Below are 20,915 nucleotides of genomic sequence, written 5' to 3'. Positions count from 1 at the left end.
CTAGCATTTCAATGTGGCCTTGATGTTATGCCTGAACTCCCTGTTGGTGATTTCATGCAATATGAGCTTAATAAGTTTTAGAGTGATATCTCAGATGGAGGAGGCCCTGACCTATCCATCCAACTTTCAAACCGCATCCATAACCCAACTTTTAGATACTTCCAGATGATCTTATCCCATACCTTCTTTGGGAAGAGTGAGACTGATGACCATGTTAGTGCTTAGGAGATCTTTATGCTCTTTTGGACCACCCAGTCACATCCTGTAGCATCCGGAAATTTCCTAATTTATAACCTTAACCCTACTTCCAGATCCTCAGAGGGACCTATACATGTAGGGGGAAAAGTGACCCACATAGCATATGCCTTAGGTCTCTTTAGAAAACTATCTCATCTAACCGCCCATTATGCCTTAGGTCTATTTAGAAAACTATCTCATCTAACCGCCCATTGTGGTTATACTCTAATTGACCTGGACCATTGCTCGGACCGTGGCCTAATGAGGGGAGTCTATTTCAGTCTCGTCCATTATAAGCTCCTGATTCACAATGAAACTATCCACTAATTTGATTTACCACACCCAACTAGGACAAATATCCATAACAAATAAAATTGGTCATATGCCTTAGAATCCCAGGATGGGACACCTGATAGACCCAAGACCCCTCATGTTCCTGAATACCATCCTACACCTCTCCCAGAAAGGACCACAGTTTATTCCTTTAATGTTAATTTGCAGTGGTGCAATGTTGGAAATGAGCTTGACACTATGCGCAAATAGATGGTCTCCCTACCAGAAGATCTTACCGGCTTGAATTTACAGATGGAGCTCTCAGATGCTACACATGCCACAGAGACAGATCTCCCTTATAAGGAAATCTATAGTCTCCAACGCCAGCTAGCAGAGGTACGGGGTGCCCGACGTAGATCACTTTAAAAGCGTTTATGAAAGAATTGAGGACACTGCTCGCACTACGTGTGGGGGATACTTACTGTTTTATTTATTTTATTCACTGTTATTAAATGTATTCTCTATATTGATTATTTTCTTTTCGCATATTAGATTTATTTATTCCTGCTAAGTAGATTTAATTTTCCGCATTTAATATTAAGTACACTTATTCACGCAGTTATCTCGATACTTTACATATAATACACTTACTATGCAAATATATCAGTTTTATGCATTTACCAGTGAAATTTAAAAAATTTATGTGTCTTTATTTATATCATTTTTATTATGCCAAAATGTCATTGATGTTTCATGCATGTACCAACACAAAGAAGAGCTTTAAAATATGCTACATACACCCCCGAGTAAGGAACCAAGCCTAGCCAAAGCCCAAAATCCAGGCCAATAACCATTTTATGAAGATGGAGGACGCCATCTACCCCTTGGCGAACGACATGGGGTTTGGAACCTAAATTCGGGACAGATTCGAAAAAAACACATTTTTCCCAAATTTCTTTCATCTTCAACCTCTCCATATCCCATTTCCTCCACCACTAACCAACTTAAAAACCCACTCAACCTCATTTACATTCATATACTCACTAACCCATTACCATTCTCACTACGCCACTCATTTTCCATCCATAAAAACCTCATATTTCATCCAAAATCCACAAAAACCTCATTTCACCATCTCTCAAACTTCCATTTTTCTTAAACAAACATCAACAATGGCAGAAATTGGACACGGAAAAATTATTTTTTGCGAGGGAAAAGCTGGGAATAGGCAAAGGCGACAACTTGAAGAGTTACATACACGCAAAAAAATTTATACGAGGTATATTAATGATAATTGTTTGTACATCTTAGGTATTTACCATAATGTTTTCTACATGCTTTATAACTTAGGCTTGCATGATATTTTTGAGCATAAAGAACCTACCTATTAGAGGTTGACCCAAGAACTCTTGAGTTCCCTGATTTATAATATCAGTCCTAACACTTCTAGCACTGTCGGTACAATGCAATTTAGAATGTTTAATGTTGAATATGAGTACACCACAGACTACCTTGCAGGTCTGTTAGGATTCCCTCATGGGGAAGGTGTTGTTTGTGAGGCACCCGTTGATTCCAATCGGTCGACTGAGGCATTCTAACTATGGAAGAATCTGATAGGCTATAACATTATTTCCTTTGAAGGAAACTTGGCCTCGGATATCCACAACCCTACCATACGTGTTTTTCGACTTTTGTTGGCATGCACTATTTTCGGTTGGGAAAATTCCAACAAATTAAATGCCAAGGAATTTATGTTTTTACAGGTTGCCTTCATAGATATGAGATTAAATTTTGTACCTTTCATGATAGCACACATGTGTGCTGTTGTAAAGAAGAAGGGGACCATATCATTTGGAGGATTGATTACCTCCATTGCACGAGCTTTAGAGCTAGACATTGAGCTAGCTACATTAGAACTATTACCGCATAATTAATTTAAATTTTCTAAGAGACATGTGTTTGTGCAAGGTAAGGAAAGAGGGAGGCTATCACCTCATGGTTCATAATGTAGCTATCTTGAGTGTCTTTTTACCATGTTCTCGTTGTACCGATGTGTGACTTGAAAGAAACTGGACCTTTGACCTACAGGTTGCACCCTTTGTCGGTCCATTACCACCAAATGTTCCAGCAGATGAATGTGATGGAACTGACGACGAATATGAGAGGAGAAACTAGTCTCTCGTTCATAATACACCTCTATCTCATGCATCACCTACACACACACCACCTTTTACTCACCCTTTTGCAGGTACATCCACTGGCCACTACTTTATTGAAGAGATGCTGAGAGAGCAAAGAGCTCGTGAAAAAGAACACGGTGGTATGTTGTATGCCATTAATGAGCATCAACGGGACGCGGTGCACTTCATGCACGAGTCTTAGAGATAGACTGAGTGATCTATGCAGACCATCCTGGAGTCTCAACACACCATTGCTTCTCAATAGCAGCGCCAACAAGCTTACATGGCCAGTTACTTCGACCTTATAGAAATGAATGAGGATGCTATACTGGGGAACATCAGAAGACTTCAAGAGTCAAACATCGCACTGACAACACGAGTTGATCAACTTGATATTTCACAGAGTGCCTGTCACCGTAGTAGGAGTCATCATCCTCGACGTTCAAATCAAGGAGGAGAGGGTACTATTGGTAAGCAGTAGCGCTATCTAGGTTTTACCTATCACCTTTCACCTTTTATTGAAACATTGGGGACAATGTTCGGTTTAAGTGTGGGAGGATATATTTACTGTTTTCATTTATTTATTTATTTATGTTTTCTAATTTTATTGATTTCTTGTTGGTTTTAATTATGCATCTAGTTTGTTTTAATAATTTCATATTTGTTTTTAATTGTCTCATGTGCTTGATGAGTCGTATGTGTAGTTTGTCTATTTTCCCCCATTTTTTGAGCCATAACAAAAAATTTGAATAAGAAAACAATATGTTTCTTAATTATAGGACAAGTTTAGACTAGGTTACAGAGACTTGGGAAGACTTTGGAAAAATCGATATCGTTCTGACACCGTAAGTTTCTGAATTATAGGAACCAATCCGGATACTTATTATGATGTGGCCTTGAAATCTCACCCTTTAAGTATTCCTTAAGTAGTTTATTTTAGCAATCATCACCATCTTAGTTACCACTACATGAACAAGCCAATGCAAATACGTGAATGATCCAATAAAAAGAAAGAAAAAGAAAAAAAACATGTAGAAAAAGCTAAGAATTTGAAAAAAGGATCCACCCTCTAAGTTAGGTAACCCTCACCCAGTTATTTAACCCAACGGTAGAGAAACTTCTGAAACTTATGCTTATATGTTTGTGCTAAGTAGCAAAATTATTGAATGTTGACACAAATTTGGATCAGGGTCACCAACAGGTTCATTCACCACGTGAGTACAAGATAACAGGCTTAATGTGATTGCTCTTGAATGAAAAGGGATTAAAAAGGGATAAGTAAGTTAGGCCTAGGTACAATAACATGATGTGGATTGATTTGTATAAGAAGGAAACTATGACTGCAAATTGTGGAAAGTGTTACTACGATATCCTTGGTTCATGAGTTAGTACCTATCTACGTAGCCTTGATCAAACTAAAAGTCTTTAGCCTGAATTTGATACTTGTGTGTTGCTCTCTTTTTCTTTTATGCTCATAAGAGTTTGCTTGAGGACAAGCAAAGGTTTAAGTGTGGGAGAATTTTATAACACTGAAACACATTGCATATTTGGCTCAGATTGCACATGATTATTATAGTTTTATTGCTATTTTCTTGCGTTATGCTTGTCTTTTGTCTTGTTTTCAGGTACATTGCCTCAATAAAGCCTTTCATGGAAAAAGGAAGCGAAAAGAGCAAGAATCGGAAATTTTCAATGAAAAATACACACATGGCGTTCGCCATGTGGGTAGCCATGATGTGTAGGCTTTCACCCACATTTCAGCGGTCACAAGACCACGTCTTCCTCACCTTGTGCACATGGTGAACCCCATACCTAGATGGTGGGCGCCATCTTCCTATTCTGGGCCCAATCAAGGGCGATTGCTAGGAAAAGGCCATGACTAGAGATTTTCTCTCCAAATGAATTTTGAAAGTATTATGTAACCTCCGAGGCATTTTTAGACTATAAATAGGACTTAGGTTTTTAGTTATAGGTATCCAAGTCTAGTTGCAGCGTAGGCCATAAAATCACACGGTTAAAGCAATAATTCTTCACATCGAAAGATTATTACACCATTGTTGTAATCAAGATTGGAGCACCATATAGTAAAAGTTAATCTTGCCATCATTGTACTTTCAAGTCAGATTTATTTCAAGTTTGTACCAGATTCATGTTAGAACAAGATTCTGGTTATGCAATATATCTCTAAGTTTTGATGATAACAAAGAATGAAACAATTTGGTACCCTAACAATTTTCTTTAGTCTGTAGAATTCTAAGTCAAAATGACTCTAAGGAAACTAATATCTGGCATCATACCTAGTCCAGAAAAGCTGACCCAGCACAAAGAAATCAGATCTAACTCTGAAGAAGAACACATATGAGGAGCAATTTCCTGAAGAATCTGATATCTAAAGCTCAAGCTCTGATATCTAGAGACTACAAGCTCTAATATTTGAAAACTACAAGCTCTGATATATGAAGACTACAAGGTCTGATATCTGAAGATTGCAAAAAGGATATTTGAACTCTAACTCTGAAGACTCTGATCACTATCACTCTGATACATGCTTAACACGTCATCTGATCAGAAACTTACGTTGGAAGTAATATACTTTAGTACATTTCCTTTTAAGGAAACAAAGGCTTATGTTCCAAGACTGATATGGAAAGGACAAGAAATTTAATACCTTTAACTCCCATAGATGGCAAGAAATCTCCATTGATTTCTCTCCATTGGTATCATCTCAAAGTTCTATATAAAGGCCTCTTCATTACTTACTGAAAACACCGACTTGATACACAATGAAACAACTTTGCTACAACAATTTTCTCATACTCAAATACTCTCATATCATTTTTGTAAGAAATACTTTCATACAAGAGTTGTTGCTCAATGTGTGGTTGTGTTTCATAGATCTCAACTTGTGTTTAATCTGCTTACCTAGAAGCATCTAAGTCAAACACTTGTAATTCTTGAAATTGCTTGTAATTCCTCAAGTGACTTGTTTAAGTCTGTAAACTTGAGGGGGCTAATAGGTTGTTAAACTCTTAGACGTTTTTATAATCTGGTAAGATTATTAGATTAAGTCCTTATTGAAGGCGAAATCATCTTGGCCGGGTGGACTAGAGTAGCTTTGAATTTCAAGCGAACCAGGATAAAATCCTTGTGTTGTTAGCATTAAAAAGTTTTTAATTCCTGTGAAAATAATTCAACCCCCCATTCTTGTTTTTCTCTACCTTCAATTGGTATCAGAGCTTAGGCTCTGTTATTGATTTTTGAATCAAACACTTAACATTGTAGAGAGACCCAGGGTGAGAAAAACTTCATGGCTAACACAAATGAAAGAGACAGTTACAACATAAAACCTCCGGTTTTTTATGGAGAAAAATTTAACTACTGGAAGGACAGAATTGAAAGTTTCTTCCTAGGCTACGATCCTGATCTCTGGGATATGGTCACAAATGTTTATGAACCACCCATTTCTAAGAATGGTATTTCTATTCCAAGAAGCAAAATGAGTGATGATTAGAAGCGTGATTTCAAGAATCACCATAAAGCAAGAACCATTATGTTAAACTCTATTTCCTATAATGAATACGAGAAAATAACCAACAGGGGAACAACCAAATAAATTTTTGACTCCTTGAAAATGACGTACGAAGGCAAAAATCAAGTTAAAGAGACTAAGGTTATGGCCTTAATCCATAAGTATGAGGCCTTCAGAATGGAAGATGATGAAGCTATTAAAGTGATGTTCTCAAGGTTCCAAACCTTGGTTGCAGAACTCAAGGTTCTGGAGAAAGGATATACTATAGTAGATCATGTCAAGAAGATAATCAGAAGTCTTCCCAAGAAGTGGAGACCTATGGTTACTGCTCTAAAATTATCCAAGGATCTGAACAACATAAGTCTTGAAGAACTTATCAGCTCTCTCAGAAGTCATGAAATAGAGCTAAAAGAAGATGAACCTCATAAGAAAAGCAAATTTATGGCTCTAAAGTCTAGATCAGAAAGAAGAAATCCAGAAAGGAACCAAGCCTTTCAAGATGAAAAGGAAGAAGTTGATGATGAAGAAGAACTATCTCTTCTTTCCAGAAGAATCAAACAACTCTAGAGAAAAAGAAAAAACAACTTCAGAAGGCCTAGACAGAAGGGAGACCGTCCATATTCAACCTCCAGAGGCAGACCCAGCAAGGAAATAACGTGCTATGAATGCAAAAGATCCTGGACATTACAAAAATTAATGTCCAAAGCTAAAGAAGGATAGCTCCAGAAAAGAAATCTTCAAGAAGAATTCTTTCAAAGGAAAGAAGAAATAACTCATGGAAACATGGGATGATTCTGAATCTGAAGCTTCATAGTCTGATTCTGAAGAGGAGCAAGAAAACGTAGCATTCATGGCAACTACCTCGGGAAGTTCATCTGAAACAGAGTCTGACTCTAAAGAGGTATTCTTTGACTTTTCTCGTTCTGATCTAGAAGCCAGTTTGTCAAAATCTCTGAGCTTGTATCAGAAGCTTCGACAAAAATTCAAGAACCTGAAACAGGTTCATGAAGAAATTGTTGAAGAGTGTGATAAGCTTGAGAAAGAAGTTTCTGAACTTAAAGAAAATAATTTTATTCTTCAAAGAGAAAAAGAATTTTCAACTAAGAAATGTTCAAAACTTGAAGAAACTATTTCTAAAGCTCCACCTACTTCTGACACTATCATATAGAAATATGAAAAAGTCTTTCAAAAATTTATGAACAATAGCCTAGAAAGAAGCAAAATGGCTTCTATGATCTATGGTGTAAGTCATAGTGGAAAAAGAGGAACTGGTTATAACTCTAATGAAGATGTCTAAAACCTGCTAGAAAACCCAAAGTTTTCAGAAACTCTGGAAGAACTAATCCTTAAGGACCCAAATGATTTTGGGTACCAAAAGATAAAATAGTGTATGTTTCAAATATCTTATGCAGTAGAGTTGAAACACCAGTCATGGTACCTGGACTCTAGATGCTCGCGACACATGACAGGAAGAAAACATATATTCCAAAACCTGGAACTTAAAAATGCTGGTTTCGTAGGATTTAGAGGAAATCAGAAAGGAAGAATCAGAGGATCTGGAATAGTTGGTAACAGATCTCTTCCCTCTATTTCTGATGTTCTTTATGTTGAGGGATTAGTGCATAATTTGTTATCCATAAATCTATTAAGTGATAATGGTTATGATATTACCTTTAATAAAAAAACGTGCAAAGTTGTTAATTAGAAAAATGGCATAGTCATTTTCACTGGAAAAAGGAAAAATAACATTTATAAAATAAAACTTTCAGATTTGAAAAACCAAAATGTAAAATGCTTAATGTCTGTTAATGAAGAGCAGTGGGTGTGGCATAGACGTTTGGGTCACATTAGTTTAAGGAGGATTTCTCAGCTAAATAAACTTGAGTTAGTCAGAGGTCTACCTAAGCTGAGGTTTTCTTCAGATTCTCTTTGTGAAGCATGTCGGAAAGGGAAATTTAAAAAAAAAACCACTTTCGAAACCAAAAATGTCGTTTCCACCTCTAAACCTCTAGAACTTCTACACATTGGTCTTTTTGGACATGTTAAGGCAACGTCAATCAATGGTAAGAAGTATGGACTTGTCATTGTTGATGACTACAGTCGTTGGACATGGGTGAAATTCTTAAGGCACAAGAATGAGTCATATTATGTGTTCAACAGTTTCTGTTTAAAAGTGCAAAATGATATCTGAAGACTACAAGCTCTGATATCTGAAGACTACAAGCTCTGATATCTGAAGACTATAAGCTCTGATATCTGAAGAGTGCAAAAAGGATATCTGAACTCTAACTTTGAAGACTCTGATCACACTCACTCTGATACATGCTTAACACGTCATTTAATCAGAAACTTACGCTGGAAGTAATCTAATTTTAGTACATTTCCTTATAAGGAAACAAAGGATTATGTTCCAAGACTGCTATGGAAAGGACAAGAAATTTAATACCTTTAACTCCCATAGCTGGCAAGAAATCTCCATTGATTTCTCTCCAACGGTATCATCTCAAAGTTCAATATAAAGGCCTTTTCACTACTTGCTGAAAACACCAACTTGATACACAACGAAACAACTTTGCTATAACAATATTCTCATACTTAAATACTCTCATGTCATTGTTGTAAGAAATACTTTCATACAAGAGTTGTTGCTCAATATTGTGTGGTTGTGTTTCATAGATCTTAACTTGTGTTTATTCTGCTTACCTAGAAGCATCTAAGTCAAACACTTGTAATTCTTGAAATTGTTTGTAATTCCTCAAGTGACTTGTGTAAGTCTGTAAACTTGAGAGGGCTAAGAGGTTGTTAAACTCTTAGACGTTTTTGTAATTTGTTGAGATTATTGGATTAAGTCCTTATTGAAGGCGAAATCACCTTGGTCGGGTGGACTGGAGTAGCTTTGAGTTTCAAGTGAACCAGGATAAACTCCTTGTGTTGTTAGCATTTATTTTGTGTGTAGTGTTGTAAAAAGTTTTTAAATCCTGTGAAAACAATTCAAACCCCCATTTCTTGTTTTCTCTACCTTCAATTCAAGTCTCCGATTTGGAGCAAGTTTTCCATTCAATTCGCATCACTATTATTTTATTTCTCGCACTGCCTTTAATTTGTTTTATTTCCCGCATCGCGTTTAATTTTTTTATTTTCCTTGCATGATTACTTGCCAGATTTACTATCATCGCAAAAGTTTCGTTTTCAAACCATACTTTGAACGTATTCATTCAGTGGTTCACTTTTAAAACCATTTGCACACTTAACTCTTTATTTACCTAAATGACCTATTCCATAAATCAATTATATGATATGTTGTTTAATGTAACCATGTCCAGCTAAATCCCTAGTGCTGGAATGTGAGGACCGTCGTTTCGACGATACTCTGCATGTTGTATCTATAGGAATACTTTAGGAGATGTTTTGATTTTAATACAAGTTTTATGTGTTTAATTTAATCAGTTACTATGAAAGTAGATTCGTGATTAAGTCGGGTAAGATCGAAAGCCGTCTGACATTTAAGATAAAGCTTGGTTAGTTTTTAATTGATAAAAACAGCGAAAAGCGCTTTGTTAAATTAATTAGGAGATTTTAATATTATTAGAAAGTGATTTTAAAACTATTTTCGGGCGTGTTTATAGGTTTAGGATCTGGTTGGCCGAGCATATGTCGAAAACCCTTTTATGTTAAAAGTTTCCAATCAAAAGCACTTTTCAACTGAGCCTTGGAGGTAATTATATAAAAAAAGGACTTTTTTCACTTTAACACAATACGCGACCGATGCAGCTTGAGCGGATGGTATAAATTAGAGGTTAGGTCTGGTTCCGATTACGCTAACGCGACGGTTCCTTTTTAATTAAAATTTTTTCAAGGAAGAAAATATTGCCCCATAAGTAATTCTATTTAGAAACAATAGGAGTACTGTTTAACCGATATCAATTACATTCCAGTACCACTTTCTCTGAATTTATTCTTCACTATTTTTAATTTTTGTGCACTCTATACACCTGTTTGATTAGCCTTAGATAAACACTGTAACGATAGTAATAGATAGATTGACATTGGTCTCTGTGGGATCCATAATCTTTTATATTACTCTGACATATTCCGTATACTTGCGGAAAGCATGCATCAGCAATGAAGCTTGTACCTCCGGTGCAAATATTGATGAAAGCTTGAAAAGTTATGTCCAGTAATTGATTAATCATTGCATAATCCATATTGGGCGCCCAAGCAAGAAGAAAGTAAAGGAATTAGTTGTGGTTGATATCCCTTATCCAATGCCAAAAATGAAAATTTCAATCACTACATTTGTGATTTAGATTCTCGCACATTTCCCCTATGAAAGTGCAAAGGCGGTGCCCTGGAAATACGTACCAAAAGTCTACAAGCAGGGGCAAAAGAATTAACCTTAGGTGATTAATGAGCCAAATGTCACTTCCATCGTTGGATCTGGGGGGGATGTCTCATAGTGGTCGAGTGTTTTCCCCACGAAATGTTGAACCTTTAGCTAAGGGAAGGAAGTTGCAAATGACCCTTCAATCCCTGCTCAGAATGTTGAATCACAAGGAGGATCTGCTTCCCCTAAAGTTATTGCATCATAGAGGGAGGCCGAGGAATTTCTCAGGATTATAAAGAAGAGCGACTATAAGTTAGTCGATCAGTTGAACCATATTCCCTCCAAAATTTCAATGATATCTCTATTGCCTAACTCGGAAGCTCATAGAGGTTCATTAATGAGAGTCTTAAGCATAACACATGTTACTAAAGATATTACAGTGGATCAGTTTGATGGCATAGTGATCCACTACAAGCCCGATCTCAAAATTTTCCGCGCGTAATTGAAAGTTGATTCAACTGGTATGTCTGTAAAACCTAAATTTCATTCTAAGCAAAACAAAGTGACATTGGATGCATGAAATTTTGAAATTCCGGGAAAAATTAGGGTATGACACATTGCTCTTAATCACATTGTTTCATCATCATTTGGGCATTATCCTTCATTTGATAGATTGTTGTTTGTTAGTGTTAAAGCCTACTTTGATGAGTGATTTAACAATATTTCAGCGGATTCCTAGACTGGAGATATCACATTCATGATCACATTTATGTGGTATCAAGAAAAGCCAAGGAAAGAGAAGAGAGGACCAAGGAGAAAGCAAAAGCAAGCAAAGAGAAGATTATGGTTGAGCTCTCCTTCAAGGTTTTACACCTATGTTCAACCATGAAGATGATGATGTCGGTCCTGCTCCTTCATTCGCTGATTTACCTTAGTTTTTCATGCATCATGACATGCATCTGCATTTATATTTTGTTTTATCTATTTTATGGTGACTCTATTTTCTTCTATTTTGGATATTGACCATGGATATATATATATATATATATATATATATATATATATATATATATATATATATATATATATATATATATGTGTGTGTGTGTGTGTGTGTGTGTGTGTGTGTGTGTGTGTGTGTGTGTGTGTGTGTGTGTGTGTGGCATGACATTTTTTTGCCATCATTTTGATATGGTCGACTGGTTGTTATGATGTGTTTACTATCTCTTACCTCTCATGATTTCTGAAATTTAATCTATTGTGGTTATGCATGTATGCAAGTTTCTGGTGCTTGATTAATTTGAGTGTATGACATTGTGTTATAGGCTTTTGATTATCATGGTTATATGTTTGTGTTTTTGTTTCTCTATTTTTTATATTTTCCCGGGGGAATTTGTCGAGAAATTATTGATATTTATACACAATAAATGTTTAATGCAGGGGGACATGATGGCTCAAGTCTCAAGGTGTATACCATCACCATGTTGTGTTGATCAATAAAATTGGATTCTCAAATTTTCAATTCCACTTCAAATTCAAATGATCTCTCAAATCAAATTAATAATAATTTCTCCAAATTTTTCAAACATCAAAAAATGGGAGACTGGAAATGCATTCATCGTCGGTATCATTTTAGTTTTGATGATTTGACAATTTATGTGTATGCACTATTTGATTTATCTCATATTTGTAATTTGTTTGTGTATATCCATGATTAATGTATGCTTGTAATTCATTGGAATCATTTGTATTCATTTTCTTAGGCTATAATTAGTATTTTAGCTTTGAGAACCTCTTCATTTAATGACTTAGGAGTTGAATCCATGAAAATGTTTCTTTTTTTAGCCTAGTAATTTGATTTATATAAATGTATTGAGTATTGCTTCAATAAAGGTTGTAGAGATGCTTGATTTAAATCATGCATAGTGTGACTCGAATCATGAACTCATATGAAAGTTGGGATTTGCCAATGACTTCTTTTGATTCGACTTATGAGACTGTATTTCAAATCATAGCTCTCTTTGACTCGAATCATGGATCATACTTGATTCGAATCATGGATTCATTCCCACACTTTCCATCCTTTAATTCAAGTTGTTGTTTCTTTGATTCGAATCACTACTTCATGATTTGATAAAATCTCATTGTTTTCTTGTTTTTCCAGAGTGTTTATCCTCTAGCACCATTTTCTCTTATCACTTCTTTTTGTTGATGATCTCTCTCTCTCTCTCTCTCTCTCTCTCTCTATATATATATATATATATATATATATATATATATATATATATATATATTGTGTCAAATATTTAAAGTGGAAGTAAGAAACCAATACAAAGTGTGTGGTAACACAATCTCTTGTAACGCCATTGTGTGTTTTTGTAGTAGAACGTCAAATCAAGAGAAGAGAGTTGATCAATCACATATTGATTTGATCAATCTCATAAAATTCACCAATAACCTAGAAACCCAATTTTTCCCAGAACCTTGAGAGAACCAAGTGTGTGTTCTTCATTAACTCACATATATTTCCTTGCTGATACCTTGTGGTTAACCTCCTAGAGTGTGGATCTCGTGAGAACTAGTTATGTGTGTGTGTGTGTGTGTGTGTGTGTGTGTGTGTGTGAGAGAGAGAGAGAGAGAGAGAGAGAGAGAGAGATTCTTTAGATATTATTCATCATATTCAACCTCTATCAAGAATCATTATTGTGGATCTCCAACTCTAAAGATTGAGTGTGAGAGGTAGGCTAAAGGACATCAGGTAATGTTTTTCTTTGAAGTTATGTTCTTGTGTATCAGGTGGAAGAATTGTTTCTTGGGTATGGATTTTGGTTGTGTGTTGTTCATAAAGAGAAAATAGTTTCTCTATACTCCATTGAAGACTTTGGTGAAACCATGTGAAGGTTGTCCCATTATAAAGTTGGTAATCATCCAATTATTCGAGGCTAATGGCAATCACTCAGACAAGTCTTCGCCATATCCGAGGAAAGGATATTGCATAAATGAAGCTTGGAGCAGATTATTATGGATAACAATATTATTGGATCAAGATCATTGAGCATCTTGATGTAGCAGTTGAGTATTTATATCAACAGAAGGAATTTTCATTTTATATGTTGTAGGTTAATGTAGTGTGGCTATTAGTATTCAAATTAATGATAGTTTGTTGTATTAAAATAATTATATATTAACTCTTGAAAATAGTAGAAGATGTGATTATTTTCCCAATGGTTTTAAACCATTGAAGACTGGAGTAGGTGCCTACGAGGACGATAGCACCAAATCAGTATATATCTTTGTGTACTCTTTTCTCCCTTATCTATTTTTAATTTTATGCATCTGTTATATAATTGTTGTGTCATAGCATCGTTTGTATTTCATATATGTTAGATCTTTCTTATAACAGTTTATTGTGTAAGCATAGGTATGTGCTACATCAAACTTATTGAATCATCTTCGAGTCAATTATGATAAAAAAAAAACATGTCTATGTTGGGATATTAAATTTCTTGGGTCAAGCATATTTAATTATCCTATTTTGTTTATGTCCTTTAAAGTATCATGAGTTTAGTGACACTATTGAAATAATTTGGTTAGAATTCATCTTGATGAGCTTCTTTGCTTCCATTTATGTTGTTTATACTTTTGCATATAAATCTATTATTTAGTATTAAAAAGTATTTGAAATTGTTTTTAAAGGGAGTCAATCTATTCAACCCCCTCCATTTCTAGACCTTTTCTTATTTATATATTCAACCAACACATGTGTGATGGAGTGAACTTCCAATACATAGTAGCGTAAATGGACTTGTAAGGTTAGCACTCCAACGTTAATGTCAATGAATGAGATAAAGTAGTTTGAGTGTATGAATAAGAGAATACTTGAAATGATTTGTGTTGTGCTTTATACATGACGTAAGATTAAAACCGTCTCCATGAGATCTGGCGCCTTAAGTGGGTGACCATTCAATCAAATCTAGTAGTGGGAGGTGTGTTGGAAGTCGAAATTCCATGACCTCAATTTGGGAGAAGTCACACCTATTCAACTTGATATCTACTATTGGACCTTTCATCGTGGGTCTTACGAGCGTTCATGATAGTTAGTTTTATTTGAATAATTTAGTTTTAATCTTTGATCCTTTGTTAAGACTATGAACTCGAGGACATGAAATAATGGGATCAATACGAGGAAAATAAGAATTTTACAAAAACCAAGTGTGTGATCCATGGACACGTAGAAAGTGAAAGTGGTCGATTTGTTTGCCCTTTACAAATATTTGACTTCGTAACCCGCTTAATTTTATACTAGCTTTCATATATTTATTTATCTTACACACCATGTGCACTTGCTTAAGATGTATGTGATTTATCTTATGCACCATTTTCTAGGGATGCATGTGATGCTTAAGATGTTTTGAGAGTGTTTAAGAATAACTCACGTAATGAGGTGAAAAAATCTAAGTATGATTTTCTGGGTGAATGATTTGATCCATTTTCTCATTTTGAGAATGAGGTATATATAGAGGCTCATAGGGCATAGGCTAAAGAGTTATGTGGTGATTTACCCTAACTCCAAGACCAGAAGACGTGTCTAAGAGGAGACTTGGTCTCCCTAGAATTGTAGAGGAGATTGTTTCCCTCATGGACTCTCCTCAATTAGTTACATGTGATCACATGTCGTCGTCATCCATGTTTAATGGAAAAGTGAGGGATATTTGAGCGACCCAGACTCAACAGGCGGGCCTATCACCGAATCCCAACAGCCTATGGTCTCGAGCTGAAGTTCGCCCCTCGCTAATGTGTTTGGCTGTTCATTCTTCTTCATAGATTTTTCTTTTTTAGGGTTCAATAAAATGATCTTGGTACACCATATATTATTTATATTTTCTTATTGGTTCAATATTATTCGTCTAGTATCTTGTTGTTCGTCGTTGCTCATGTGTTGAATACTTTTATTTTTTAAAATATAAAATAGTGAATTCCAAATTTTATAAAAAATGTTACAAAGACAAAATTTGAACTTGTGACCTCAAGGCTACGAGTCTTGTGAGCTACCAGGTTGCTCTACCCCCTACTATTAGAAGAACAATTGACAATTAAAAAACAATAGAGATTGAATATGCCCCTGCACCATAGTGGTACAAATAAGACGTGTGTTCCTCTTTGGCAAAGAAATTTTTTATCATTTAACTGCATTTTTTATTTTATTAGTTTTTATATTCTATATATCATATTAATTTGACTTGTGCAGATCTGTGTTTGATATCTATTAAGAGTCATCAATAAATAAATAAATAAAGATATATATATATATATATATATATATATATATATATATATATATATATATATATATATATATATATATATATATATATATATATATATATATATATATATATATATATATATATATATATATATATATATATATATATATATATATATATATATATATATATATATATATATATTCTAATTTTTTTCTAGAATAGAATTTTAATTAGTATATAGAGTAAAATATATATTATTATATTATATTAAAAAATAATGTTAATATTTTAATATTTAAATTTTTAGTTTTACTATATACCATATAAAAGATATAAGCATTTTTCAATAAAAGAATCCTCCCAGTAATAATGATAATGTTTTACTAGAACTGAATATCTTATTTTCACAGCATGGTTAAACACGTATGGAAATTTTTTCTAGAATAAAATTCTAATTAATATATTCTATATGTAAAATATATATTATTATTTTATATTTAAAAAAATAATGTTAATATTTTAATATTTAAACTTCTAACTTTACTATATATCATATTATATTTATAAGATATAAGCATTTTCCAATAGAAAGCCCTCCCATTAATAACAATAATGTTTTACTAGAACTCTATCTTATTTTCACATCATGGTTAAACCTGTGTCAAATGAAGATTTCTGATGAACATATTTATTCTATAATTTTTGTATTCCTTTTCATTTGCAGTAGGCAGGGACAATAAGTGTAGATGCAAACTAATTACGTAGATAAGATGAATAATGTAAAATTTTAATCTATAATTTTTCTCCACTAAAAATCTTGATGGACGGCGGTGATCATCATATTAGACCTTTTAATTCACATGCAAACTAATTACGTAGATAAGATGAATAATGTAAAAGAGAAAATAAGGTAGATGTAAAAACTAATAAGGTATCAGGAATTATTATTGGACAAAAACAATGCAAATTCAATATAATAAAAATGATAGTACTCAAATTCCAACTTTTAAAACCCAAACTCAGAAATTCGAATGGGATACTCTTCTTAAATTTGACTTACTAATCAACTATATATGCTTAATGCACCAAATTTTTAGTGATAGTTGGTAAAAGGAGTTGATTACTGGTATTTTTTCCCTCACTTTTTGACACCATACATGGACTCCACCTTCCCATCATTTCCTCCAAGCAACAGATACTTATCTTTTCTTGTCAAACCAGTACACTCAAATCCAAGCACATCCCCCAAAACCTTCTGCACATGATTAGCAACCTCAATAGAAGATTTCCCACCAGCCTTAACTGACATCTCTTCCGGTAGCCGGTCAAGAAACCTAGCCTCATAAACAGGCCTAGGATTCATGAAGAAGAAATAAGGGTCCCAGAATTTGACTCCACGAACAGTGGTCCCAAAGAACATGTTCTGTTTGCAATCAATAGCTACGGGAACGATCCTATCACTCAGTTCAGCAAACAGAGCACTGAACCGTAGCAAGAAAGGTTCACGGCACGTGGTGCCTTCTGGGCACACAACGAGGTCACCCTTTTGGAGAATCTCGGTGATGCGGGCTGCATCTGCGGCACGGTCTCGGGTGAGGGCGACAGCGGGGATTGGTGAAAGGAAGCGGGAGAGTTTGCTGACGCTGTAGGTGACACATGACACTTTGCGGCCTAGGGCAATGGCGATGATGATGGGGTCGAGGGCGGTGCGGTGGTTGCAAACATAGAGGTTTCCGGGGGTTCCTGGAGATGGTGGCGGAGGACGGTGGCCGCTGATTACAAGCTTGATGCCGAGGAGTTCATAGGTGTAGCGAACTATGCGTTCAGGGAGTGGGAGGTTGAAGTAGACTCTGATGAGGGAGAGGATGAAGCCGAATGGGATCCAGGCGAAGGTGATAATGGCGTTTATCGGGTCTGGACGCTGTACAAAGCGACCATCGTGGAAGATGATTCGGCTCTTTAGACGCTCTAGAGGAACTGGTTTTGCTGATTTGCTTGGAGGTACCATGTACCCTTCCTGTTATTATCAACATCAATATTAGTAAAATGATATTTCTTTTTCTTTTTGTTTTTTTATGTGGATATTCAATATGTGGGAGTTACCAAATATAAAATATAAAAAATATAGATACATACGGTTGATATTCAGATAAATAAATGCATACATAAGGTATTTTTGCACCACATCATGGTATTGTTGCTAATGTTTGTGATCAATATAACAATAGAAAATGCATGTTAGCATTTTGTCTATAAAGCCTATATGGTTATCTAATTAATGTGTAACACACCCCATGCGTCTCTTTCACGTGAGATAAACAAGTTACTAGTTAGAACAGTGTAAAGAAAGACTAATTGGATGAAACAAAACTATATATGCATGATTGTGATGTGATGGTGTGAAGTCAGGTAAGAAACTACGTTAAAGGAAATGAGAGTTAGGCCAAAGATTGCTTTAGTGAAACAAAGATTATTCTGTTAAAGGGTATTGTCAATTTGTCCATTCATTCATTCTTATGATAGGTTACACTTTAGTACAGATGGGGAAGTTTTATGGTTTTTGGGTCAATTTCATGGAAGATAAGGTAATGGGAGCACTTTCTTGTGAGCGGTGAAGTGAGAAACCATATAAGTGAATTAATTGAGACGAAAATTGTGGGTGGCCAAATTTCTTCTTAAGAAGTACATGGACCATAACTGCATTAATTCAACCGTGTTCGACGTAGAAGTATGAAGAATGAATGGACCACGGAAAGTTGGTTGGGATGGTTAATAAGGTGGGTCCCACATTGTTTACAATTGGGAAAATAAAAATGAAACCATTCACCCAACCGTATAAGTTAATGCAGCTCCTTCAATTCAAATCTCAATTCACCATCATGATTCATGCCCTACGACACGCCATTGAATATTTGATCCTATCCCATTACCCGTACAGTGACACATACGGCTGATGAATAAACGCCACAAGCTCCATAGTTTAAGATAGTTAAAATATTGATGATTCTGACGCACTTCAATTAAAAATTTTAAATATAGTAATATAATCATTGTACATAGATATTTAATTGATTTCTTCAAATCAGTTATTAGATCATCCGTTTAAATATGTCTTTAAAAAATTTATAAAAAATAAAGTAGGTGTAATTTAGGGTGAATCTAAAATTTTAGTCCGTCGCACACTAAAGTGCAAATGGTGCGGGACAACCTACATGCATTGTATATTTGAAGTTTAATAATACAAAAAATTATATTAATGTCAATGCCAAAAAAAAAATAGATGGGATGAAAATAAACATGTGGAAATCACATGCCATTTCGCCACCCTAGTTATTTTATTTACTTAACATTAAACTAAATAACCAATGACTATTATGGAATAGGAAAACTAAATATTTATAGAGAAATGTGATTAAAGAAGCACCATCTTTCTTTAAATAATTAATGCTATGTAAAAAATGAAACAATTAATAGAATAACACATATGCTATAGTAAATAACTTGGGTAACTATACCATCTACTACACAACCGATACCAGTATACTAGTACTACTTTTATTAAAAGATGAAGTAGCCAATAGAGACTAGTATAGTACTAGTTCAAAACTTTATTTAAAAAACTTCAATTCAATTTTACCTATATCATAAAATATCCAACAAAACTTCCATGTTTCATAAAATTTTCCACAAAAACATATATGTTGATGCAGTATAATCCTTCAACTTTTCTTTTTGGTGAAATGTTTATTCAATTCAATAAATAATGTGAAGTAAACAATATAATCCATTTAATAATTTTTATATAAATTTTTAATTTTTTTTTAAGAGAGTATTATACTAGAGTGATTATCCTCATCATCAGAACCAACGTTTCCGTTACTAATCAAAATATTTATTCCTTATGAGGTACTACTACTAATTATCATCCACTGAGTTAATCAGTAAATAACTATAATGTTTAAGTGTGCAAAGATATTTAGTAGTAGAAACCAAACCTTGCATATAGACATGAAATCGTGATCAGTTTTGCGATCTCCAAGTCCAATATCAGGTAATTCATCACCAAACTCTTTCGTAACCGCCAAACGCTTCAAATCTCCAACAAGCACACCGGATTTCTTCACGAATCCAGTTGCCTTCTTCGTCTTAGGATTCACCTCGATCTCCGTTCCCAAAACCTTATCACCGCCGAGATAGTCCTTCACAAACGCCTCCACCATCACCGTCGGATTCGCCGTCACCACTACCTTCCGTTTGCACCGATCAAACACCTCAAAGCTCTCTCTCCTCACATCCGCAGCATAAAACCTACACAACAACGCATCGAATTGAATCTAACCGTACGAAATCATAAAACGAAAGAAGGAGCGAGTGAAAACAGTTCGTTAATCGTTACTTACCTTGGAAGCACGGCGCGTGAAGCGAGTTCGATGTCACGGATTTTGAGACCGGAGAAGGAGATAAAGATGAGAATCTGAATACCGAGAGATTCAGATATGAAGAGGTAAGAGATGATCACTAGGGGAAGAGAAAGGAGTAGAATGAAGCCACGGAGGAGACTTCCAGCTTCAACGGCGACGAGCATGAAGTAAGGAAAAGAGCTTCGAGAAATGAGAAGAGTACCGTCAAGATCAGCGGCAACAGTTTCACGCGGCGAAGAAGAAGACGTGACTCCGTTACATTCCGTTATCGGAGGGAAGTTACGTTTCAGTTTCGGCGTCGCCATTTCTGTTACGGCGGTGACAGCTGTAGTTTCTATTTCTTTTCTTTGTAATAACAGAGAGCGCGAGAAGTGAAGGTGGGGGAACGTCCGGTTTTAAATGTAGTTTCAGAGATGGTGAATTACGGATTTAGCCTTGAAAATTCTCGTGTTTTAGTTTCTTAGAACTGTTGTTTTCTTCACATGAGAAGTCCTTACCGCCTACTAATGCAGTTGGCCAGTTGCACCAACTAGATTTAATAATTACTATTACTTAAAAAGGTAGTTAATCAATCGTTTACGTTTCCATTTAATTATTCCTTAAAAATATTTAGTGTTGAATGTTTTTTCTTAAAGATATTCGTCGCATGATATATTTATATATTATCAAAGTGGATCCCAA

At 35.0% G+C, this 20,915-nt stretch overlaps 1 protein-coding gene across 1 annotated transcript; it reads right to left on the bottom strand.

The window, feature by feature from the left end:
* Nucleotides 1-16,730: 16,730 nt before the first annotated feature.
* LOC127075964 (probable glycerol-3-phosphate acyltransferase 8) lies at nucleotides 16,731-20,706 on the bottom strand. Its single transcript, XM_051017508.1, has 3 exons — nucleotides 20,214-20,706; nucleotides 19,809-20,121; nucleotides 16,731-17,830 (listed from the first exon to the last, which is right to left on the bottom strand). Exons 1-3 carry the CDS (start codon nucleotides 20,537-20,539, stop codon nucleotides 16,952-16,954), a joined length of 1,518 nt encoding a protein of 505 aa, XP_050873465.1. The 5' UTR covers nucleotides 20,540-20,706; the 3' UTR covers nucleotides 16,731-16,951.
* Between the last annotated feature and the right edge of the window lie 209 nt (nucleotides 20,707-20,915).

The sequence above is a fragment of the Lathyrus oleraceus genome, chromosome 4 (genome assembly GCF_024323335.1).
Source record: "Lathyrus oleraceus cultivar Zhongwan6 chromosome 4, CAAS_Psat_ZW6_1.0, whole genome shotgun sequence".
Classification (NCBI taxonomy): Eukaryota; Viridiplantae; Streptophyta; class Magnoliopsida; order Fabales; family Fabaceae; genus Lathyrus; species Lathyrus oleraceus.
This window is presented reverse-complemented; position numbering and strand designations above follow the sequence as displayed.

What these genes read in the sequence shown, in the direction of transcription:
- LOC127075964 (XM_051017508.1), bottom strand. Translation starts at nt 20,539, where the DNA reads ATGGCGACGCCGAAACTGAAACGTAACTTCCCTCCGATAACGGAATGT. An exon ending in TCACGCGCCGTGCTTCCAAG is followed by an intron (nt 20,122 to 20,213) that starts GTAAGTAACGAT and finishes GTTGTTGTGTAG; the next exon opens with GTTTTATGCTGCGGATGTGA. An exon ending in ATTTCATGTCTATATGCAAG is followed by an intron (nt 17,831 to 19,808) that starts GTTTGGTTTCTA and finishes TGATAATAACAG; the next exon opens with GAAGGGTACATGGTACCTCC.